This window comes from Melanostigma gelatinosum (assembly GCF_949748355.1).
Source record: "Melanostigma gelatinosum genome assembly, chromosome: 11".
Classification (NCBI taxonomy): Eukaryota; Metazoa; Chordata; class Actinopteri; order Perciformes; family Zoarcidae; genus Melanostigma; species Melanostigma gelatinosum.
In genome coordinates, this window is record NC_136644.1 from 3,913,720 (window position 1) to 3,939,619 (window position 25,900).

General features: G+C 45.2%; 2 protein-coding genes across 2 annotated transcripts; both read left to right on the plus strand.

The window, feature by feature from the left end:
- Positions 1–205: 205 nt before the first annotated feature.
- On the plus strand, positions 206–4,986 carry dusp5 (dual specificity phosphatase 5). The gene is made up of 4 exons (XM_079278017.1): positions 206–661; positions 1,533–1,666; positions 2,351–2,570; positions 4,208–4,986. The coding sequence occupies exons 1-4, from the start codon at positions 298–300 to the stop codon at positions 4,618–4,620; spliced, it is 1,131 nt and encodes a 376-aa protein (XP_079134143.1). The 5' UTR covers positions 206–297; the 3' UTR covers positions 4,621–4,986.
- A 1,054-nt stretch (positions 4,987–6,040) lies between these two features.
- Positions 6,041–25,639, plus strand: smc3 (structural maintenance of chromosomes 3). Its single transcript, XM_079278845.1, has 29 exons — positions 6,041–6,187; positions 6,853–6,928; positions 7,099–7,137; positions 7,251–7,318; positions 7,599–7,670; positions 8,088–8,167; positions 8,269–8,347; positions 8,930–9,047; positions 9,156–9,331; positions 9,552–9,632; positions 9,873–10,037; positions 11,360–11,481; positions 11,752–11,965; positions 12,061–12,164; positions 13,836–13,935; positions 14,683–14,843; positions 15,022–15,163; positions 15,522–15,672; positions 15,914–16,064; positions 17,856–18,009; positions 18,153–18,311; positions 19,681–19,788; positions 20,111–20,219; positions 21,518–21,765; positions 22,508–22,720; positions 23,242–23,433; positions 23,676–23,853; positions 24,025–24,131; positions 24,624–25,639. Exons 1-29 carry the CDS (start codon positions 6,173–6,175, stop codon positions 24,693–24,695), a joined length of 3,654 nt encoding a protein of 1,217 aa, XP_079134971.1. The 5' UTR covers positions 6,041–6,172; the 3' UTR covers positions 24,696–25,639.
- The last annotated feature ends 261 nt before the right edge of the window (positions 25,640–25,900 follow it).

Sequence of the window (25,900 nt, forward strand, 5' to 3'; positions counted from 1 at the left end):
GTTGAATCAAACACACTGCAGCAGCAGGGTTATTATTTACCACGACCAGGGGTGGAGTCACAGCCCGGTTTTAGATGTGGGCGGGCTTCTTGCTGCCATCACCCCTCGCGGGTGTCCATATATGGTTCGTGGCGTCACGCGCCGGAGGTCCCGTTCACATAAAACCGATTGGCCGGGATCCCCTTGGAGGACATGTAGACGCAGACGCGCACGGGACTCCTCGCTCGCCCGTATCCGCCGTTTAGGAGTGATCCAGTTGAATTCTTGAGGCAACAACATCAACTCCGCGGCGACAAGATGAAAGTATCCAGCGTAGACTGCCGGCGTCTGAGGAAAATCATAAAGAAGGAGAGCGGCAGCTGCCTTATTGTGGATTGCAGACCTTATCTCTCATTCGCGAACTCCAACATCAAAGGCGCTGTCAATGTCAATCTCAACTCGGTGGTGGTGCGGCGGTCCCGAGGAGGACCGGTGCCTCTGCACTTCGTCATCCCGGATGAGAGATCCCTGCTTCGGCTGCGGGAGGGGAGCATATCGGCTATCGTAGCCCTGGATGACCGGACGTCCCACTGGCAAAAACTGAAGAAGGACAGCGTAGCACAAATAGTCATAAACACTCTCTCTCATCTGGCGAGCGGGGTGAACATCTGCTTCCTCAAAGGTGAGAGCTTCGTGAAATTAAACTGTTTAGTTGTTGTCTCAATAACAGGAGGGATTATAATAGGAAGAAAGCCAGTACGGTGATTTACACCTTCAATATTTTAGTTTTTATTTGTACGAGAGGGCCTTTTAATCACACACACTTTGTGTCTGTTCTGCCCCACAAACGTAAAAGTAGTAGAAAGTAATATTTTATTAATTCAAATCTTCATAAACCGCAGCCAGTGACGCATAAAGAAATGATTGTCCACTTTGTTTCTCAGAGCTATTTCATCGTCGGTCCATATTTTTAAGGTCTAACCGTGCATTCCTTCCATTTTATTTGACTTCTCTTTGTAATCGAGATACATTTAAGTCACATGTCCCTCAATATCCTTCTCGCCTGTGTTGAGAGCTGCTTACAGTCTTCTCTCACTTCTTGGAGAGACTAATGTCCGGCGTGCGTCAACGGAGCGGATGAGTCAGTGCGAGAGAAACGCAGGCAAATTGGTGTTGCAATGACTTTCATTGATAAAAGAAAGAAAGAAGGAAAACCCAACCTAACCTTTTCTGTTCGTTGAATAAAACCCCCGGGGTTGTGATAATGTGTTGAAGCACCTCCATATCCGTCTGTCACCTCTGCGTCCCCAGGATGTTAAAAGGATTACCGGTCTTTCACCCGAAGCCTCCAGTAATTAATTAGGCGCTTATAACCAGGTTATAAATGTTATAATCCGCTGCTAAGACATGTTTCATAAACGCTTTCACAATACGTTTTATGCCTGTGTGTGTGTGTGTGTGTGTGTGTGTGTGTGTGTGTATTGGCGGGGAAGCAGAATCATTGTAAGCCTATTTATTACAATGTGCTCACGGGTTTCCCCCCCTTCTCTCAGGAGGATACGAGAACTTCCACTCTCAATACCCTGAACTTTGCACTGAGGTGAAAACCATCGACCAGAGCGGAACTGAAACCGAGAAAAGAGTCAACGGCGAGAAGCTTTCTCACCACAAACCAGATTACGATCAGGTACGGAAACACCCTTCACGATACACTTCCTGTACTCTCCCACACATGCACTGACAGCTTATTTTTTATCTTTATTAACCTTATCCAAAAATAAGGAATGAAATATAAATCCGCACATCCTGCTGACATCAGATCGACTTATATTTGGCATCAGCCCATCAAAACATTTTCTCATCACACACACATGATATTCTGTGACCTTAACTGCTCCCCAGACATCTCATATTTGAGACCATGATGCCCAGCTGACACCCCGTAGAGAAAAACAGGCTTTGATCTCTGACCTTTCCGCTGTCTCCTCCACTGCCCAAACAGAAAGCATGTGGCTGCTTCACATCGCAGAGACCGCTCTATTGTGTCTCGTTGACATATTGTGGGTTATTCAACATTAACGGTTTACATAATATGGGGACATCCATCCGTCGTGCAGCTCCGTGTGTCCTGCTTGCGTTTAGTCTGCAGCCGAACGTAATGTTCTGCTCTGCAGCTTGTTGAGCCGGCAGGTGTTTGGATGTTGTGGCTCCGACGCTTTTTCTCAGGGGTGGATGATTAAAGCAGATGCATTGAGTTCTGGGGTCCAGTATTATGTCTTGTCGGGTGGCTGTAAAATCACACTGTTTTCTGTTTATTCTAACCCTTATCGGAATGAACTGACGTCTCGTTCTCCCTCCCTCTCCCTCTCAGGGTAAACCTGTGGAGATCCTGCCTTTCCTCTACCTCGGTAGTGCCTATCACGCCTCCAGACAGGACTATCTAAGCGACCTTCACATCACAGCCTTGCTCAATGTGTCGCGCAGGGACCTGCAGCCGGCCAAGGGCCACTACGACTACAAGTGGATCCCGGTGGAGGACAGCCACATGGCCGACATCAGCTCCCATTTCCAGGAGGCCATCGATTTTATTGGTGAGTTGGAGGAAATTAAACAATATTTCCATCAAGAGGGTTCGCACTCCTGGGTTTGCATCTGAATCTGAATGCGAAAAAAAAGCCACCACCTTCTCCTGCAACATCAAGTTCTGTGTATGTACAGTGCAACGTCACCCTAAGGAGTCTCCTCAAACAAACCCCCTTTGTCTACGCCTCTCACCTGCCACCATTCACAAATAGAGGGCTATAAACTGTAATCAGTTTAACTTGATCGCCTTCCTTCAATCCTCCACCAGCATATCCAGCCAGCCTGCTTTCAGGATTTGCTGAATGTGCTGAATGTGTCACTGAGGAAGAGCGAGTGTGTGGGAGAGGAGAGAGGTGCTGGATAATAACAGCAGCAGCAAAATATGTACATGGTGTGCTATTGGCTATTTATAGCCAGGCACAACCGAGGCCGAAAATCACCCACGAGCAGCTTGGCCGGCCAGCAGCGCTATTGTTGGTATTGTGCATTGTTTGGGGATGCAGCCCTACAATTAGTGTGTCAGCCCGTCTATTATTACATAAGGCCGATAATGGTTCCAGGGGCAGGTTTAGCCCACGTTCAGAGAGGGCCACTAAACTCTTTCAACCATGCAAAGCGATTCGAAATGCAAAATAATCACCAAACTGCAGCTGCCCCCCCCCCCCCAAACCAAAATCAATCACCAATCGGGGACCCTTTCGACATGGTTACTGATGCACAGTCAGGGAGGAGACGCTAAATATTATTGATCCACTGCTGCCGTCACTCCTTCTTTTGACCCGACCACACTCCATTCCAGATGGGAAGTGCATCCATCATTCATGCGGTTTATAAAGAGGCTGCCAGAAGTCATCATTGTTCCGCCTGCAGTGGCTCTCAGGACCAGACAGAAGTGTTTCTAAACGGAGATAAAAGGAGACGTGTAGGTGTTCGCAGCAGTTCTAGGAATTAGCGAAATCTCAAGATGTGTCGCAAGTGACACTCGTACAGATGACAGACAGTAGATATCCGTGTGGGCATTGGAGCATAGGCGTGTAGGCGTGCTGCAGCTCCAAATTAGAATGCGGGTCTCTGTGCCACAGCGAGCTCTGCAGCAGCACCCAGCGCCCCCACAGCAGTGTAGGAGAAAGAAAAGTCTCATGTACAGCTGCACTCTGTGACTCAGACAAGTGTCTGTGCGTGTCCAACTGAAACTGGTAGAGAGATGTGCGCACATTTCCGTGTCGCTACGAATGAGGCGCACTGACAGGGTTCAGTGTGAGTGTGCGAGTGAGAAAGACACTACGGAGCGTTTGCATTAATTAGTGAGTGGGGGTGAGGAGTAGACGATGATTACACTGTTAAAATGTGATTTTGTTTTTCTCCATTTGTTATTATTCACTGTTTCAAACTCCCTGTTGATTCATTGCAACCTCTCCACCAACGTAACTTGACTTTTAAAATATCAATTACAGACACAAACAAAACGAGGGATAAAACGTGACACACCACCATGGGCTTTATTTTGAAATGAGCATTTCTTTAAAAAATAAAATCACGCAAGCTTTGATTCACATCATTTTGTGGATGATCACAGAAAGAAAGTCAAACGGTGCCACCATCTCAGCAGATCATTAACCTTGGTTTCTTCTTCTTCTCATTCCAGATCACGTGAAGCAATCAGGGGGAAAGGTTCTGGTCCACTGCGAAGCAGGCATCTCCCGCTCACCCACCATCTGCATGGCATACCTCATGAGGACGCAGCAGCTGCGGCTGGATGCGGCCTTCGACATCATCAAGCAGCGCCGGGCGGTCATCTCACCCAACTTCAGTTTCATGGGTCAGCTGCTGCAGTTTGAGTCAGAGGTCCTCTCCATGGCCCCGGCTCATGCCGCCACGCCTCAACCTGCCACACCCTGCGCCCAGGAGTCCGCCTTCTTTTTTGCCAACGACTTCAACACCACCACCACCTTCAACACCAAAGACTTTGAGCCATCCGTGTTCACCCTCCCTACCTCTTGCCTGCAGGCCCCGGTCCACCACCAGTTAAAACTGAGCCCAATAACTGCACTGCCTTAAAATGAACCGCGACTGCTTGTAGTCTTACTTGAATAAAAAAAGTAATGGTCTCTGTGTGCCTGGTGTTGAAACCAGCCGAGCAGACGGACAGAAACAGAAGAGTCAAGATAATAGTATTCACTTCATGAGACTTGAAAACTATGGGGTATAGACATTGATGTTGTTCTCCTGTCTTCTGAACTGCTTTGATGAAACGACACGTCACAGTGATGAACTGCAATATACATGCCTTAGGTTGATATTGTGATTCATATTCACAAATAGTCAGGCATTTAAACCTAATTTATTTGAAAATTACAGTCTGTCTGTCTGAATTTTTTCAATAATGTGGATGTTAATATGTGTTTAATAAATGTTTTCACCACAAAATTAACTCTGTTGTCACGTCATCATTCTAGCATTATGTTTGAAGAGTTATAGGCTAACTGGGAAGTCAAATGGGATTAAAAGTGGACTTTTTTACAAGTCATTTACTGCCGGACTAAATCAATGAGCGTTTACATGCACAGTAGGAACCTGTTTTCTAAGCCTTATCCTGGTTTAGATCTTATCCAGGATATGATGTTTACATGGGACATGATAAACCTGCTAACCCATAAAGGAACACTTAATCCTTAAATTCAACAGAAATTTCTTTTTCTAATTCCTCAAATTTGGATATGTAACTGGGAAATAAAAACTGAAAGTCGAATGGAAATAAATAGGTTTACAGCTTTAGTGAGACACTGCATGTCATAACCTGGTTTGTATCGGAGTACTCCAGATAGCTCATCCAGGTTTCTGAAAGCAGGATGTTTACATTCGCAACAATAAACCGGGACAGGCCTAAATACAGCAGAAGAGGCAACAGTGACACCTGCAGTGACAGAGACTGACATATGACTAGATTCTGTGTAACGCAGTGCAATCTAAACAAACTATGAATGGAAACAAATGAAAACCAGCCAAGAATTTCAGTCAGAATTGCTTTTTGAAACAGAGTGACGTTCAAGAATAACACGTGTAGTTGTGAGGAGTATCAGTAAGCAGCAGTCTTTGTCGATTAACAAGATAGTTTTCCCCATCGTTTTCTACCACTTTGCCGCTTCTGCTAGGCTACCCAGTGCTATCGACTCTTTTCTGTCTTTGGCGCCTAGAAGACAGGCAGCTGGACTGTACCAGCTGTACAAATGGGGAGGTAAGTACATAGCAAACGTGCCTAACATGTTATTTACATACAAACACACAAGACCAAAGGTTGAAGACACAGTACTGTTAGGTAATTTAGTTTCCCATTGTCTAATTTTGTATGGTTAAGTTATCTACCACACATCATTTCGCATTATAGTTATTGCTGCAATCCTGTTTTCACATAATGGTATGGTCCATTATATCCCGCCCCCGCCGCCATTTTCCATGTTATTCTCTTATCCCACACAGTGTTTCACCAATTTGTAATGCTTCGATTTCTATTATTTTGTTCAGTTTTGGGTTATTAAATTCCTGGCTTCTTATAGTGGAGTAAGGAGCTTATCTCCAAATTCATCCGCGGAGACACCTTGTTTCGACCGCCATGTACATCAAACAGGTAAGCTAACGGCCCCCAGACTTGTGTGTGTGTAGCCGACTCTTCACGTTATTTCACTGAATGGTTGTGCCCGGGATACGGGTTTTGCACACATTTTAACGTCAATTAGAGTGCAGAGCTATGCTAAATCACACCAACGTGAGCTACAAATGAAATAGCTTATTTGCTAATGCTAGTTAAGGCTACCTAACTGGATTACTCTTGAGTTGAATTGCCTGTCCCCCTACTCGAGATGCTAAGCTAACGCTACAAGGCTAACGTTAGGTTAGCGGATTAATCGCTTTTCTATTCATGTTGCACGATATCATATTCCAGTCGATTTTATCATATGTAAACATGAGCTGTGATAGTATAGTAGTGTGTCTTACGTATGCTTTATTTTGTTTGCAAACTTGCAAACCCGTTGCTGTCCTGAATGAACACTGGCCCAAACCGTAGCGTCCAGTCAAGGCCCCGTTAATGACACATTAGATGCTGCGCTGAGCAAACACGTTTTCAATGTTGAGTCTAATTTATGTGCGACGGGGCAAAGTAGCAATGTTGCTACATTCAGAAATAGTTGCTGGCTTGCTTCTTAAGTCACTTTACGTAACTTCATGTTAAGTTCATCCTTTCCCTAAAGAGGAGGATGTGATGCTCACGGTGGTGTCTGGGTTCTTGTGCAGGTCATCATCCAGGGGTTCCGAAGTTACAGGGACCAGACTGTGGTGGACCCGTTCAGTCCAAAGCACAATGTCATTGGTGAGTACGCGCTCATCCCGACGTCTCACTCAAGGGGGTGTAAGGGGATTTACTGTGAAGGAACATAACATAACTTTCCAGACCAAACTTGGTGTGCCACAGACTCACTTTGGTGGGCTGTCGACTGATATCACCATGTTGTCATTGTGTGTTTTTTTTGTCTGTTACAGTTGGAAGAAATGGTTCAGGAAAAAGTAACTTTTTCTATGGTACGTCTCCCTCAATGATTTTTTTTACCATACAGCGGTCAAACGTTTCCCCCGTCTGTGTAATGTTGGTTATTTTTGTTGTCTAAAGCCGTTTCTCCGCTCTGCTTCTTTAGCCATCCAGTTTGTGCTCAGTGATGAGTTCAGCCACCTGCGACCTGAACAGCGCCTGGCGCTGCTCCATGTGAGTTCAGACAAATGTCACACTGCAGATCATTGGTACTGTTTAAAAACAGTCATGTGACACATTGAGTGGTTGTGTAGAAATGTGTTGTTAGACATGTTTACGCTGACAGACGCTTGTGTAGCTTCCTAGTAACTGGTGGATCACAAAAGTCTTCATAGGATTACTGTAATTGTTTTTCTGTTAAAACATGACGTTTTGTAAGAGATTGAAACATTCAAGGAAATTATTAAATGGTATTAAATAATACGTTGTGGTTTTTCCTCCCCTGTCATTGTAGGAGGGAACTGGTCCTCGTGTCATTTCGGCTTTTGTGGAGATTATATTTGACAACTCTGACAACCGGCTGCCGGTAGGAATGGCAAACATTTCATATTGATCCTATTACAATGTCATTGTAGACAATCTGATTCATTCTTTCCAACTTGATTTCTACCAAGACTCTTTACAATGTGCATCAAAAGTACCAGATACTGGCATCATCTTTTAAAATAACTCAACAACATCCTTAGTCCAGTCTTCCAGCGGAAATGGTACATTATCACTATATTATGTTGTTCATGTTGTACTGTCTTCCTAGATTGCTGATTGTAGTCACACTGCCTTCAGTACACACAGTGCTTATTATTCTGATGATGAAGGCCGGATGTTTGCACCACTCTAGAAATCCAAACATTTGATAATACTGATAATACTGTGACATAACCAGCCAATTCTGCTGCGGTGTATGGTTCTCCTCTTCACCGCTGATAACTGTCTCTCCCTCCAGATCGACAAAGAGGAAGTCTCCCTTCGCCGCGTCATTGGCGCAAAGAAGGACCAGTACTTCTTAGACAAGAAGATGGTGACGTAAGTATTGTCTGTGGATTGGCCGTTCATTTAATCACAGGAAATGACAACTCTGTGAATCCATGTAATCACTTGTTTGATGGTGACGGTGATTTTTGCAGGAAGAATGACGTCATGAACCTTCTGGAGAGTGCTGGCTTCTCCCGCAGCAACCCGTACTACATCGTGAAGCAGGGAAAGGTGAGAACGGAGTGGGTGCCAACCTCACGCTGGTTAAAGACATACTAGTTCATTTCACAGTGTCGTGGAATGCGTCGCAGTATTCAAACAGAGCTGTGAAAAGACTGCCAGCTGTACTTAGCTGGACATCTTGGCCTGATTTAAGGATTAGTGTTAAATAAGAAATCAACAGGGAGTTTGAAACGGTGATCATCTGCTAAAATATATTCATAATTTCATAATTTGTCAGGCAGGAAAATCTTAGCGCTGCTTTGAACAGCAGTGTGTTTGGTGTAGGTCGATATTGAAATTATCTTGCTGACAGTATTGCTTGTGTAAAAATAATGATATATTTTAAAATAAAAGTGGAAAATGGTTTACTCTAAATTATCAGAGTGGTCAAGCAGCAATCAAGCAACAAAATCAGACGTATGCTTGCATGTTACTTTTTTTTGATTTGATTGAATATAGCGCAAAACTAATAACAGGCGTCGCATAATTGAATATTGTTTTTTCAGCATGGACAAGTTGTGGCCAGCAAATCATATCGTCCAAGACTAAATGCGTTTCATCTCACGCGTTATAATTTCAATGTTCATGCAGATCAACCAAATGGCCACAGCACCCGACTCCCAGCGTCTGAAGCTGCTGAGAGAGGTGGCAGGAACACGAGTGTATGATGAGCGCAAAGAGGAGAGTATTTCGCTGATGAAGGAGACGGGTAAGTCATTATTCACCATTACATCATAGTTATCGAATCAATTCCAGTCCTAGGAAGTTGAGTGTGCAGTTAGTAATGATTTACACGTTTAAAAAAAAACAACAACAGAGGGGAAGCGAGAGAAGATCAACGAGCTGTTGAAGTACATCGAGGAGCGTCTTCACACCTTGGAGGATGAGAAAGAGGAGCTGGCTCAGTACCAGAAGTGGGACAAGATGAGAAGAGCCCTGGAGTACACCATCTACAACCAGGAGCTGAATGAAACCCGCGCCAAACTGGATGAGGTAACATACCGAAGAAAAACGACTGATATACTGTGTGTACACCGAGTAAAAGACTGAACATGTTTGACTCTATATCTGTTTTGGTACCTGGGTGGGAAATTATCACTGCCCTTATTATTATATAACATGTATATGTTATATAATAATAATAACAGTCAGCTAATATTAATATTCTGTATTATCTTGTGTGAGACTTTTTGGCTGGTTCTTTTCTTTCTAGCTGTCCAGCAAGAGAGAGACCTGTGGAGACAAATCCAGACAGCTGCGCGATGCTCAGCAAGATGCCCGAGACAAAGTAGAGGTAAAGACTTCCACCTCGCAACAGAAGTGTTAATATCTGGGATAAAGGATTGGTGAAAATAGACACTGTAATTATCATCACAGCATTATCTCTAAAAAAGAACTCACAATATTTAGTTTATTGTTCAAAATCACCCGGTCAAATTTCAGGCGTGGAAGAGGAAGTAAGTCGTTGCATTTACGTCCCTTGTGAATTAAATCTCACAGCAGTTGTCTTTTATTTTTGGCTCGCCTTCTGTAGGAGACGGAGCGCGTTGTGCGAGAGCTGAAGTCCAAGATCTCCGCCATGAAGGAGGAGAAGGAGCAGCTGTCGGCCGAGCGCCAGGAGCAGATCAAGCAGAGGACCAAGCTCGAGCTGAAGACCAAGGATCTGCAGGACGAGCTGGCAGGCAACAGCGAACAGAGGGTACGGAAGCCTCCCGTCTGCGTCACTCTGCGCACGTGATGCTGCACCAGCAACATTCCCCCCCACCCCCCTCCCCCTGCACCATCCTTGTGTGTAGAGAAGGATGCTCGTCTGTTTCTCTTTTCACCCGCTCTACCCACCCGAGAGTAAAGCCTCACCGTTTGTGAAAACCCAAACCAGCATTTGCTGAGTAAAAGAGCAGTTTGGGCCTAACGATACAGTCCACATATTAGCGCTGAATCTTTCAGAATAACTTTTTGCTGATCCAAGAGTTGGATGAATTGAGAGCCGAAACAGAGGAGGCACCAGCCTGTGCATCAGACTCTTTCCCCTCAGCTCCACTTTACATCATTCCTGGCAAGAGGTTGTGTGTACAGCGCTGGCATGAATCGCTCTCCGTATGGCCGCGTGTTCAGTTTGTGTGCACGTGTGAGTACGAGGATGATAATCACACATAGCGGCTTTATTGGCTTAGTGTGTGTGCGTGTGTGTGCGTGTGTGTGTGTGTGTGTGTGTGTGTGTGTGTGTGTGTGTCCGTGTGTGTGTGTCCGTCCCGTGATGGGCCCCAGGCAGCATGCCGGCTGTTGGCTGGATTAAGCCCACCTGGCTACGGCTGGCAGAGCATCGGCCAAAACTTACTGGCGCAAAATTAAAAGCAAGGGAAGCAGAACTGCGTCACGGGCCGCTGACGGTTCTGATTTTAGATGACGAGGACACACGAGTATAGATTTTCATTCCATCACCACTCGCACTGTCAAAACCAGCCGTCACTGAGCACAAATGCAGTTTCCTATGTTCATTATAAATGTTTCATGTGTCCAGAGTAGGATGTCGTGTCCCATTCTTCAGCTGTGATTGCGGCTTACAGGCGCAGTCAGTTTAGTGACGGGAACTGTGAATTCATGGTCATTCATTACGACGTTTGCTTCATGCATATTTACTTTAGTATACTATAACTAAATGCATGCTAATTATGCTGAATAAATTCGAAATCTAAACATTTTAACACACATTTTAAGAGATTGCCTCGGTCTCCAAAGCTGTGCATCACTGCACCTTGAATTCAAAAACCTTCTGTTCCTAATTTATATCTGGCTTACACCACGAAATACACCGAGATCTGTTCTGTTCGCTACTTATGTTGCCTTAAAGACGGGAGTTAAATAATTATATTACTTTATCAATATTTCTTGAACCATTTTTGATAAATCATTTTGTATTTGTGTGAATGTACTGTATATATTTCCTTTCTTCCCCTGTCCACCTCTTTTTGTTTTACATTTTGAAGACTTGTGGTAAAATCCCCAATCTTGCTCTTCCAGAAACGCCTGCTGAAGGAGCGGCAGAAGCTGCTGGAGAAAATTGAGGAGAAGCAAAAAGAGCTGCAGGAGACTGAACCCAAATTCAACATGGTGAAGGAGAAAGAGGAGCGGGGCATATCCAGGTAGGGATGACTCATTCTCAGCCACGGCCCCTTGAGCAGCCGGTGACCAGGTATAACTCGATGAGTCAGACATCCCATTTTGAATTCATTTGGGTAGCGAGAGATCTGTGGGTTCTCCTACAAAGCAGCTCGTTGCAGGTGTCGTGCAAACAGTGCGAATCCTAAATTAAAGGGAGGTGACTCTGAAGAATCAGTCGCACCTGTACGACACTGTGTGACATGGCTGTAAATGATCAATGATCTCCTCCTGTGGTTTGCGCCTCCCTCCAGACTGGCCCAGGCCACGCAGGAGAGGACCGACCTGTATGCCAAGCAGGGCCGTGGCAGCCAGTTCACCTCCAAAGAAGAGAGGGACAAGTGGATTAAGAAGGAGTTGAAGTCTCTGGACCAGGCCATCAACGATAAGAAGAGGCAGATCGCAGCCATCCACAAAGACCTGGAGGACACGGAGACCAGCAAGGAGAAGAACCTCGAGCAGTACAGTGTATGTTTTGAAGATGATATCAAAGTGATAATCTATTCCTCTTGTTTAATTTACAGGGACTTCTATCTGATCAACTTTCGCCTTGTCTCTTTTAGAAACTCGATCAAGATCTAAATGAGGTCAAGAACCGCGTTGAGGAGCTCGACAAGAAGTATTATGAAGTGAAGAACAGGAAAGATGAGCTGCAGAGCGAAAGAAAGTAAGACCCTCGTCTTTCCCACTTTAAAGTTCAGCCGTGTTTTGTGCTCATGCTTTCTTATTTTTAGTTTAGCCTCACTTGATTCATATCGTTCAAGGCTTTATTCACATTGGTTTAATAATCCACATTATCATTGTTGATTATTTTATTGATTAGTCGGTGAAAAAATGGTGAAAAATGTAAATCTGTGTTTCCCAGAGCCCAAGATGACGTCCTCAAATTTCTTTTCTTTTTTTTTACAACTAAAAGATGTTTTTATCAAACTAAATACTTTGCTTCACTCCATATTTGTTGCCATTTATCCTTTCAAAACCAAAGGGAGGCAGCACTGAAGAGTTATATTCCTCAAATAAAGTTGATTCAACAACAAAAGACAAACTAATTTAATCTGATGAATCGCTTCACTTCAAATGTAGGATTTATTTACAGGATGTTCCATGAAACCCGCGCCAAACTGGATGAGGTAACATACCGAAGAAAAACTAATGATATACTGTGTGTACACCGAGTAAAAGACTGAACATGTTTGACTCTATATCTGTTTAGGTACCTGGGTGGGAAATGTTCACTGCCCTTATTATTATATTATATGTTATATGTTATTTTTATCTTTTATTTCGGCTCATGTCATAAAATATGACGACAGACTTTCAAAGCTTCATCCGAAATCCTCAACTGAAGCTTCTAATTGGAAAAACACTTTACATTCGTTACAGCCCTAATTTAGTTGATTCTTTCTGCATCTTGCTTTAAGTTTTGAGTTGTTCACTCTTCCCTTAAACCGATATGCTGATTCTGCTTGACAACCGTCAGTTCCGCAGCAGAATATTGTCTGCTGCGAGTGTCACTGGGCCGTCACTGAGCTTTATTTATGTAACGGTGAGCATGGTGCCTCTGGTCTCTGCTGCCAGACACCTTTTTGCTTTTAGTACGTCCTCCGTAGTCGAGGCAGCTGCTTCCTGAGGGCACACTCGAGGCAACATGTGTTTTTAAATAAACAAGAGGTGTCGGACCTTTTTAATTTAATTCCATTAAATTGAATAGCTGGCCCTCAGTACAATAACTGTATGAAACATTACATGAATAGGTTTGTGTTTGTCTGCTGTTGAATCCGCCCTTCAGTTCACTGTGATCCATTGTTCAGGTGCAGTGGGTGAAAAGGCAGCATAATGACATCTTTGATAGGACGGTCGGACCCAACAGCTGCAAGCTTTTATGAGTGTATCATCTACAAATGTGAACAAATACAGAACAGAATTACCCGAATGGAAACAAGAGGGAGATGGTTGTATTGCTCTCATTATTTAAATGTGGTTATTTAACACAAATTCAGTGACTTTGTATGAGGATTGAAAAAAACTATTATTGGGGGGGTGAATACTCTTATAATTCACTTAATATTGCAAATAATGAATCTGCATTTATGGACGAGTTGCTTTGTTAAAGAAACAGTTTCCTCATATTTAGGAAGAGAAATACCATTTATATATAAATCAAATGTATCAAGAAGATTTCTAAAGGACAACCCTTTTAGTGCAGTGTCCTCATTTTGGGACGCATTTCTTATATCACTGGCTGACTTCTTCTTGTGCGAGCATCATTGCTGCGGTTGGCTTTTGGTCTTGCTGGTGACATAAGTGAAACGGCGTGTGACTCTCTGTGTCTGTCCAGCTACCTGTGGCGCGAGGAGAACGCAGAGCAGCAGGCCCTGGCAGCCAAACGAGAGGACCTGGAGAAGAAGCAGCAGCTCCTTCGAGCGGCCACTGGCAAGGTCCGTGTCACTGTTCACAAACTGCCTGATTATCGACTCGCGATACCGAATGCAGACACTTAGTCTCGGCAAAAGTGAAAGGTGTGTGGTGTGAGAGATAGAGAGGGCTCAGGATGACACTCGTACGCCAGAGGTAGAAACCGTCTCACATGCACCGACTTGCCGGAGTTCTGTGAGTGAAGATAAATCAAACCCCGAGTGGGGTTTGATCCCACCTGCATACCGCGAAGAACTCACTTTGTGACTCAGCCAGTTGTCAGGATCGGTACATCAAGTGGAATCATTCATCTGCCTCGCTACTGGCACCGAATCACAGCCAGCTAAATTTACATATGACTCACTCCTCGCTGCCTCGTCCAGTGACTGCCAGTCGTTTCTTCTGGGCAGATACATCAATCAAATATCACTTCTGAGTAATGGCTGCTGAGATGAAAGGAGGCTGTTTGTAGGTTCATGGAGAAATGTCCTGCGTTTTTACTCTTCTTTCTTTGGTCCCCGCTGACTCATCCCGTCTCCAGAGCAGGCAACAGAGAACAGGATGGACTCCCCGCTCGCCTTTTTATGTTCATACCGTACAATTCATAGTGCTGCACAATATCAACTGTTATTATGAGAACATGATGATAGAGATTTGGTATGTTTTTATGCTTCTCTTCCCATCTAAAGTTTTAAAATGATAGATCTTTTTTTTTCCCCCACTTGAAGTGAGACTCCGTTAATCCTCGTCTTTCTCTTGCGGTCGTCCAGTCGATTCTGAACGGAATCGACAGCATCAACAAAGTCCTCGAGCATTTCCGTCGGAAGGGCATCAACCAGCACGTCATCAACGGCTACCATGGCATCGTCATGAATAACTTTGAGTGTGAGCCGGCCTTCTACACCTGTGTGGAGGTGACCGCCGGTACCCGGTGAGGACTGCCTTTCACACTCAACAAACATCTGTCACTAATAGAAACATGTCGTATATACTTTCACTGTTTTCACAGTTTACAATGACGCAGCCTTGATTTCTATTTAAAGTGACAATGTGACGGAGCCATCCACTCGTATGTCTTTTTGTTACTTAACTGCTCTCATGTTTTCCAGACTGTTCTACCACATTGTGGCGACTGACGAGGTCAGCACCAAAATACTGACTGAGTTCAACAAAATGAACCTTCCTGGAGAAGTCACATTCCTGCCCCTGACCAAGCTGGACGTCAGGGACACCGCCTACCCCGAGACCAACGTAAGGGACTGTAGGCAGTACATTTTGACCCTGAACAGTTAACATACAATATTTTACTTTACATACTTGAGGTGTAGCAATCATGCGCTATATGAATTGGATTAATTGTTATCATTAAAACTCTTCATCATCTTAATCACCCCGTGGGACATGAGGGCACAACAAGCTCCCTCAATTGTCCGAGTTGTTTGTGTGTGTGTGTGTGTGTGTGTGTGTGTGTGTGTGTGTGTGTGTGTGTGTGTGTGTGTGTGTGTGTGTGTGTGTGTGTGTGTGTGTGTGTGTGTGTGTGTGTGTGTGTGTGTGAGAGAGAGAGAGAGATTCACCACTGTGTTCATACCAACGTGTCTCCGCCCGTTAGGACGCCATCCCCATGATCAGCAAGCTGCGCTACAGCAACACCTTCGACAAGGCCTTCAAGCACGTGTTTGGGAAGACTCTGATTTGTCGCAGCATGGAAGTTTCCACTCAGCTGGCCAGAGCGTTCACTATGGACTGTATAACTCTCGAGGGTAAGCGAACCTGTACCGGACTGTATGTACCACGAGAACATAGTAGGGAGGCAGCAGCTCTCATAAAAAAACAATGTAGTGTCGGTCCAAAAGTGAGACAGCAATCATCTGTACTAATATACATTAAGAAAGTATTAAAAGATACTGGTGGGCATTTGCATTTGCATCATTATACGTCTGCTCCAGTACTGTAGAAGCCCTTTATCTCTTATACGCAGTACATTGTGTCGTGACCTTCTAGGTGACCAGGTGAGCCACCGGGGAGCTCTGACGGGAGGGTACTACGACACCAGGAAGTCCCGCCTGGAGCTGCAGAAAGACATGAGGAAGGCTGAGGAGGAGCTGGGCGAGCTGGAGGCCAAGCTCAATGAGAACCTGCGCAGGAACATCGAACATATCCTTTCAGTTTCATCTCTCCGAGACGATGTTACGTCATTGATGTCCACCGGGACATGCTGGTGTCCTGTGCTCTACATCGGGAAGTCAGAACAGTCTTTGGGAGATTTATATTTTATCAGAAGGTGTAGCTAGAGTCGTGCGTTTTCTGTAAAAGCGCCACCATGTGGTCACACTCCACTCAGTTGTATTTGCTGTGTCTCACTGACATCCTCTGTTGATAAAGAAGTATTTTAATTCATATGCCACCTTGTGCTGTGTAGGAGACTCTTATCTCGGAGAGGAGTTATAACACCGCCTTCGCTCAATTACAGTTTGATGTCACATGTCTGAGTCCTTTGAATGTGGATTAGATCTATCTGGGTTACGTCGCCACTTCAGGAGGCCGACTCGGCTGCAATGAGAGGGCCTAAGCAGGTCAAGAAGGATGAGTTTATGTTGATACCGGCCAGAGCCGTGACTCACTTCAGGACAGGCGGATCAGAGAGGATTTGGGTTTGCATCTGCGGTATCTTTATGAATATGGTCACTTCCGCTCAGCAACGAGTGCGTGTGTGTTTGCACACCTGTGTAATTCTCAGCCAGTACTGCGTAACGTGTGCACCTGGTGATTATGTACGTGCGTGTGTGTGTGTGTGAGTAGGCAGGGGAGGCGGATGACTGATCCGATGACATGGTGCTAGTCCTTCACTCCTGTGGCGTTGAGTCAGGCAACGGATCAGTTATTTAAAGCCTGTTGTTGTTCGCTCTCCACCTCGGCCCCGTCGATAAGCACAAGATGACACTGATGCACCTCAGCCATCCACCAGCAGCACGTTGCAGCGGCAGGATTGAGGTCTTGCCGTTAGTGCACTCGACTGCTCGTAACTGCTACGACTCTCACTGACCTGCTTACGTGACAGGATTAGGGGGCGACTGTGGCTTGGTAGCCCCCTGCCATCAGTGTTTGAATGGGTGTGAATGGCGACATGTAGTGTTAACGCGCTTTCGGTGGTCAGGAGACTAGAAAAACGCTTTACAAGTCCAAGTCCATTTACCGTGATTTATATTGTGTTCATGGTCATCACAGGGACTAATGCAGGTTTATAAATCCTTTCATTCAGCGCAGTTAGTGACCTGATGCCAGCTTGTTCCCATTAAAGAAAATGATCAGATGACCTTCGACCATCTATTTCCTCCGTCTGCTCAGGCAGGGCAGTCCTCTGACTGAACGCAGATTTATTTGCTTCAGTGTTAATTGAGTTCTGTTAAACCTCAAAGGCCCGTGTTGTAGTCCTGGTCGATCAATAAGCTTCTCTGTTCAATTAGATTAACGACGTGACGTGAAGCCCTCTTCTACCCTCTGCCTTTATCAATGATGACACAGTCTTGGCTTGGAAGGCCACTCCTGTTATTTACGCCCTCTTGAGTTCACTAAAAAGCCTACAAGTCGTCTTGTGACCTTTTTATTATCTAACCCTCTCCAAAACGGGTCTCTGTTGCTTCGCCTTTTAGTTTATTTGTGTACAAAGCTTTTTTTTGTCGTACTCCATACTGATGAATCCAGAATACAGGTTCAGCAGCGCAAGTCCTGTGCACTCATTCTTCATATGTTTGCAATCTATTTCCTTATCTGAATTGAGGGATGGAGCATTTGTGATATTTGACTTGACTCGCACTACTAGACAGTGCAACGGAGATCGATAAAGTCTGACTTGTCAACTTAACTTGCTAAGTCACTACTGAGAGAAAATGAAAATGCTCATCTGTGATGATCATTGGCTTATACTTCCTTAATCACCGCCTCCACGCATCAACAATGAGATCGACCAACTGATGAACCAGATGCAGCAGATCGAGACACAGCAGAGGAAGTTCAAGGCATCCAGAGACAGTATTCTGTCCGAGATGAAGATGCTGAAGGAGAAGAGGCAGCAGTCGGAGAAGACGTTCATGCCCAAGGTGATCATGAAACCGATGTCGTCACAATATCATCATTCAACGTACATACAAGCCCAGAGTTTGCATGATCTGTCGCCCGGGGCTCAGCCTGGTCCCTGCACACAGTCCGTGCTGTCCACTGATGTCCGACTCTTCCTCTTTAGCAACGCAGTCTCCAAAGTCTTGAGGCCAGTCTCCATGCCATGGAGTCCACCAGGGAGTCACTGAAGGCCGAGCTCGGTACAGATCTGCTCTCTCAGCTCAGCCTGGAGGACCAGAGGCGCGTTGATGACCTCAACGATGAGATCCGTCAACTCCAGCAGGTGGGTGGGAGGATTGGACAGAGATGGTGACCCGTGTTGTTGGACACAGTTTTTCACACCTTGAAATAACTGACAGTCGCAGGTTCTATAGACTTGTCTCGGGTCGAGAAAAATCAGAAAATGTGTTGTAGTGAGGTGGTCCGGTGTCAGTGAGTGACATCGATACAGCAGCCAATGAACTACGTCACCGCCGCACAGTTTGTACCGTCGATGGAGACATACTAGGACAGGTTGTGTCAGCTTTTGCTTTTGTCAAAGGTGTAAATTATTTTCAGTGTAATGTAATTCCCGTTGGCTGTGGGGAAAAGAGGCGAGAAAACTTTAAAAACAATCCACGTTACTGTTGGTTTATTAAATGTTCAAACATTCGTATTGCTTGGATCCAGGTTGCTCAGCTCTCTCACGAAACAGCATGACTGTTTCTGCTAACTGAATAAATCACATTACGGAGGAGGCTGCTCCTCCCAAAACACATGTACACGTATGCACCTCATTCTTATTTGGAGCCAGTTAACGCGTCTGTTAACAAATATGTTCCTGACATTGACAATAGAGTAAGAAATGGTAGAATCCTGTTTTAATACTGTGATATAAATACCGTCAACGCAAAAAACAAACATAAGGTGACTATAAACTTTTGTTCATATCACCCCCTAATTCTATGGAGTTACCACAGAGTCAGTGTTTGATTTGAATGGATTTAACCCTTTCTGAGGGGCTCTGTTCACAAACCTCCAGCTGCTTTTCATGTAGTTCACACGATAAGTTTACCCTCCATGTTGTTGTCACGGCGTCCCCCCCCCCCCCCCCCCCCCCCGTCTCTCTCTCTCTCTGCCTCCTCTGAGTGTATGCTGTGCTAGCATGTAGTGTTCAAATAGACCTGACTGAGGTGAGAGTAGCCGGCAGCGTCTACGCGTGGGTTGTTCCTGCGATCCAGCGTTGCCCCCTCGTTCTCTTTCAATGCCAGCTGCACGCCGCTCTCACCTCAACGATCTCTCAGCCGTCCCCGCTACGGTTGCGCAACAACTCCGCCCCTGCAACACGGAGCCTTTCATGTTCGGTTCTGCCGTGTTGGCGGTTGTCAAATCCTATTGCTCGCGACATCACACTCAGTTGGGAGTTATTGTTGATAAGGCGGCTGCCCGGACTGAAGTGAACGCACACGCAGGGATTAATATTCACCAGAGACTTACTTATTCACAATTTCCAAACAGAAGTGGATATTGTTGTCACATTACAGCAGAGTGTGTGCAATGCCAAAGGCAGATATTATTCAAAATTTCAGTATTGAGTTGCTGAGAATGTGCCAACGTCTCGTCTGTCTACAAAGAGTAACCCGTCGCGTGTTGATCCCTCTTTCCTCCCACAGGACAACAGGCAGTTGTTGAACGAGAGGATTAAGCTGGAGGGCATAATGACCAGAGTGGAAACCTATCTCAACGAGAACTTGCGTAAGCGTCTTGACCAAGTGGAGCAGGTACACGGTCCCCTTTACACTCCTCAGAAACCGGTCGTGTTACGGCTCTACATACAGGATCATCTAGTGTGCAACGTCGGATGAATGTGTGCCTGTAGTTTAGTTCTGTTTTTGTTATTCCTAAGGTAAATTATACAACCTTGCACAACCACGTTCAAGGTTTGTGTCTGCAGCTGGTGATTCAAAATATAATGAGCTGTTGTAAATGGAGAGTCGTGGATAAAAATTCTTTCATACATACAAGTCAGGAGAGAGGTGTTAGAATTTGAATGACCCTCTTTTTCTTTTTTTTGTTGATGTGGCCTAATTTGCGTCGACACAGGAGCTAAATGAGCTGCGAGAGACGGAGGGAGGCACGGTGCTCACAGCCACAACATCGGAGCTGGACGGCATCAACAAACGTGTGAAGGACACTTTGGCGCGATCGGAAGGTACGCATCGTACCACAGACACAGCACTGGGGCAGCGTAACGCTAACGCTTGTAACCAGAAGGTTTCAAAAACAAAACATGCACACACACACACACACACTTTCCCCTCAGGACCCTTAAACAAAGTACAATTTCTGATAATTCATCCAGATCACCACATACACACACATATATATATATACACACTAATTCTTTCATAAAGGCCAGAAAAACATGTTGACATGCATCAAGAGACAACCGTAATGGTTTTCGGAGCCGTTTGAATGTACTCGTCACTGGTTTACAGACCGTATCATTTCAAGCAACTGACGAATCAAAGTGTATCGCTATTGTCTGAAATCAGTAATCTCAACTGATTCATTATCTATTGAGTGCAAAAATAGCAGTTGGGGAATCTAAATGCAGAAAGCGTGGACTGTCCTGGTTGGTACCAGCAGCAGATGGTGAGAGCTGCTGTGATGTGATCGACTCTGTCTGCTGATATCCTGTTTCAGAGACGGCCTGCCCGCTGTTCTTCTGTTCTAGCGGTGCTGTGACTCAGAGGAGGTGGATGGAAGGCAGTTGTCCTGAATAGATTTAATTTGCATGGATTCCTATTTAATCATTGTCACTAATTAATTAGACATACTAAACAGCATGGCCTCATTCTGAAGTCTGCATTATACTCAGTCCTTTGTTCTAAAGTAGGCTTGTGCTGAATGGCGATCGGATTGGATAACAACAATTGAAGGGATGACGGACAATTGATTTTAAGGCACTTTAAACCCGCTCACCATCAGAACTAAGATGTTGTGAAGTGATCTCCAGACTCTGCACCCTACAGTGCATTTGGAGATGTTCCTGGTGGAGCAGTCCGCCCGCTGAGCCCTGTTAATCAGCACGAGTGTCGAGTTCATTTGAATCCTTAATTACAAACCAGTCTGCCTCCTCCACAAATCTGTCACCCCGCATCTCCGTTCTTCATATGCCTGCTCACCAGAGCTTCGCTCACCAGAGCTTCGCTCACCAGAGCTTCGCTCACCAGAGCTTCGCTCACCAGAGCTTCGCTCACCAGAGCTTCGCTCACCAGAGCTTCGCTCACCAGAGCTTCGCTCACCAGAGCTTCGCTCACCAGAGCTTCGCTCACCAGAGCTTCGCTCACCAGAGCTTCGCTCACCAGAGCTTCGCTCACCAGAGCTTCGCTCACCAGAGCTTCGCTCTGCGCTCCACAACAGTAGTTACTGTTATGGATAGGGCTGTGTTGAGGTTTTTGAGTGAAGGGAATAACTTACCCATCACCCTCCAATGTCTTTTCCCAGATCTGGATGTTCTGGCTGACAAGACGGAGATGGAGATCAAGGACTACATAAAGAGCATGGAGCGCTGGAAGAACATCGAGAAGGACCAGAACGACGCCATCAACCACGACACCAAGGAGCTGGAGAAGATGACCAACAGGCAGGGCATGCTGCTCAAGAAGAAGGAAGAGTGCATGAAGAAGATCAGAGAGCTTGGCTCGCTGCCTCAGGAGGCCTTTGAGAAGTACCAGACCCTCACACTCAAACAGGTACACACACACACACACACACACCTACACACCTACACACCTACACACACACACACACACACACACACACACACACACACACACACACACACACACACACACACACACACACACACACACACACACACACACACACACACACACACACACACACACACACACACACACACACACACAGAGAGAGAGATGGAGCCAGTTCTCCAAAAGAATAAGACCCAGGGCCATCACATCCCACCCACTCACCAGTGACTCAGACACTGGTGAGTGCTCTGTCTCTGAATTTATTTCATTTCTTTTTTAACCAGCTGCCTCTGGGAGACTGAGGTGTGTGTGTGTGTGTGAGAGAGATCTCCCCCCTCCTTGACAATGCTGAAAATGGCCGCACACTTTCTCATAAGCACTCCACATAGTTAACCGCTCTCCACAGGACACTGCTCAGGGGGCAAGGTGGCGCCATTGATTGCAGAAGTGGGAGCGAAGGGCCACGTGATGATGGCACTTGCTCGTGTTCCCTCGGTCGGTAGTGATTCAGATGGATGATGCTTCTTAATCGGGTCGTCTTCAGACATGAATAGAATCGAGCAACATACTTTTAAATACCGAAATGAAGAATGGATCTGAAGTCCCCGTTCAAGTCTACAAGTGGTGTCACGGCACACTGATAAGAATACCGACAGGCCGTCAGCCTGATTCACCAATAAGGCAACGATGATTCACTTTTTTCTTCTTCTTCTCCCAACAGTTGTTCCGAAAACTGGAGCAGTGCAACACGGAGCTGAAGAAGTACAGTCACGTCAACAAGAAAGCTCTGGACCAGTTTGTCAACTTCTCCGAGCAGAAGGAGAAGCTGATCAAGCGGCAGGACGAGTTGGACCGCGGCCACAAATCCATCATGGAGCTCATGAACGTCCTGGAGCTGCGCAAGTACGAGGCCATCCAGCTCACCTTCAAGCAGGTACGTGCCCCCCCCCCCCCCCCACACACGCACTCAAAGGGTCCAGACGGGTGCATCCGTTGACGTCTGTTTTATGTCCGTCAGCTTAATGCGTGTTGGGCTCATTGCTTAATGAGACACGCCTGGCTTTGCAGGACGGCTGCAGCCTGTTGGTGCCTCATTGAATATTTCTATGACACGCATGCTCTTTTAATGTTCTTGGCTGTGGCCTACAGTGGCACTCTTGCATAAGATGTAAGACTCAATGCAATGTTATCAATGAGATACGGTCCCTGGAGTTAAACGGATCAATATCTGACCAGTCAGCCAGTCAGCATTTAATAGTGATTTAACTGTTGTGGAAAACATCCTCCGGCGTCCTCTGGTGATCGCAGACACTTTGAACCGCTGTACTGTTTAGCAGTAATAAAGGCAGTTTTAATAAGTACAATAAGTAATCTCTACTGGTGGAAAACACATTTTCTAACGTGACTAACATTCACCTTGTTTGTTCCCGCCGTGTTTTATTTTTCCTCCCTCAGGTGTCAAAGAACTTCAGTGAGGTTTTCCTGAAGCTGGTCCCGGGGGGCAAAGCTACGTTGGTGATGAAGAAGGGTGATGCTGAAGGCAGCCAGTCTCAAGATGAGGGGGAGGGAGGTGCAGACAGCGAGCGGGGCTCTGGCTCACACAGCAGCGTTCCTTCCGTGGACCAGTTCACCGGAGTCGGCATCAGGGTACGAGATCCAGTTCATCTTATCGTTACAATGATAGCGATGTCACCGTAGCCCTCGTATGTGTCATGAGTTAATACCCGATTCTCTTCACTCTAAATGTACGCGTATCATTATCAAAGCTGTCATAACTGCACAGAAGCATTCTGGTCATCTGTTGGAATATGAAAGCTGAAGCAGCCATCGGGTTAAAATAAGAAGTGTCTTCTCGGTCCTGACACATACGCCTCCCTTGTCGCGTGTAGGTGTCGTTCACAGGCAAGCAGGGCGAGATGAGAGAGATGCAGCAGCTTTCTGGAGGCCAGAAGTCTCTGGTGGCTCTGGCCTTGATATTCGCCATCCAAAAGTGTGACCCGGCTCCTTTCTACCTGTTTGACGAGATCGACCAGGCCCTCGATGCTCAGCACAGGAAGGCTGTCTCAGGTAAAGAAAGAGCTCGTGGAGTAGAGTGAATCTCATGAGTTAATGAGTAGCGAGACAATGTGAAACACCTGCACAGAGGCTGCAACGGTTCAGTATATTCACGCAGAACCGCTGCTGTTCGTTGCATGCAGCCACGCCTCTTTGTCATGATCTCTTGTCTCCTTGTTCCAGACATGATCGTGGAGCTAGCAGGCCACGCCCAGTTCATCACCACCACCTTCAGGCCTGAGCTGCTGGAGTCCGCTGACAAGTTCTACGGCGTCAAATTCAGAAACAAGGTGAGTCTTCTGCTGAAGGGAGGATTTGCACAGCTGTTTTAATCTTCTATGCGTTGGTTGCAACAGTGCCATGACATTTCTTTAAACTACATTTTGTTACCTCTGCAACCACGTTATTCCATTAGCTGCCATAATCTGTACCATGTTTCTGAGCATCAGATCCAACAGGAAGTTGCAGATTTGTTTGATATTACGGCTTTAATCATAGCTGTAAAATCCAAAAAGAGCAGGTTCACCTCTAATCTCTGCCAGTGTATCGTCATTGTTTTTTAAATATGAAATGAAAATCAATGAACCGGAAAATAACCCACCATGTTTCCTTCAGTCCGCTGTATTTCAGGTCTGTTTTCTGAGCCGTCTTAGTGAAAAGAAAATATTCCCTCTTGAGTTTTTGTGGTTTGATAACATAAATGATCGCTGCTTAGTCACAGACGCTAAAATGGGGCATTGATTGGTCATTAACTGTGTGTGTGTGTGTGTGTGTGTGTTTAGGTGAGTCACATTGATGTGATCACAGCGGAGCAGGCTAAAGACTTTGTGGAGGATGACACCACCCATGGTTAATAGTCCTCATCATCATCATCCATACCTTTTGACATCATTCCAGGCTGATAAAACTACAGATTTGGGAAAAAACATTTTTTTGTTCTTCGGGAGACATTTGTTTTCGGCACACTTTCCAGCATTGCCGTGTCTCTGTGTGCATCACCCACGCTGGATCTGACGACTAACAGAAGTGTAATTGTTTTACACTGAAGAAAAAAAAAAAAAGAAAAGATTCGTCTTTTGCCTAAAAAGGTCCTGAAGAGAGCAAAGCCGTTTGTGCTACTGTATTCATTTTTATCTGGCAAACTGTAGAGTTTTGGTTTTCTGCCAGATTAAACCTTCAGGACCTTTTCAGGAAGATCAATCATCTTGTGTACAGTTGAGTGTTTTGTTAAGACTTAGATGAAGATTGTGAAAGCTCAGTGGCTCTTCTGGATTCTTATTTTTGTCCCCCCCCCCCCCCCTTGGTAAAAGTCTTTGTTCACACCGAGGTTCCTGTAATGTATGCTCTTTATACGCGTTGAAACGATGCTAACTTGTATCTGTCATAACCAGCCACATGGTTTCAAATGTTCAAAGGTTGTGGTTCCTTTTTATGGTTGTTACTGTATTGTGTAATTTCCTGTTTTTAGGTCATTTAAATATATGAAAGTTTTAATTCCATAACACCAGATATCCACTGTGGAAAATCAACACAACTTCCTGAACTTTATCAGGCAACATATTAAAAGCCAAAGCGGTTCCGAGATGGAGAACCATTTCTATTTGGCTCCTGAAATTACTAAAGTAGTACCGGTAGTTGCGCTTCTCTGGAATGCCAAATTGTAATTTATCATTTATTTCCTGACTGGATATTTAGTTTGGGATTAAACTCCTCATATGTTGCACCTAGTTTTACACACTTTCTACATGTTTTGGTTCATTTCTATGTCAACAAGAAAACTTTACAAAAATAATAAAAGATTTTAAAACAAACACCGTCAGTGTTTCGCTCCTCTTAATTGGACCACTAGGTGGTGCTGTGGCACAGACACCAGACGTCCTCACGTCATCAGAGAAGCTTTCATGAAGAGAAAAGGTTTGTACGTTGAGCTTTCGAGGAAATACACAATATTCAAGAGGATTTTTTGAAAATGTATCAAACATTGTGCTGCTGAAAATGATACATAGATAGAAATAATCCTATTTGTATTGTTTTTTGACAAATATTTTAAAAACTACTT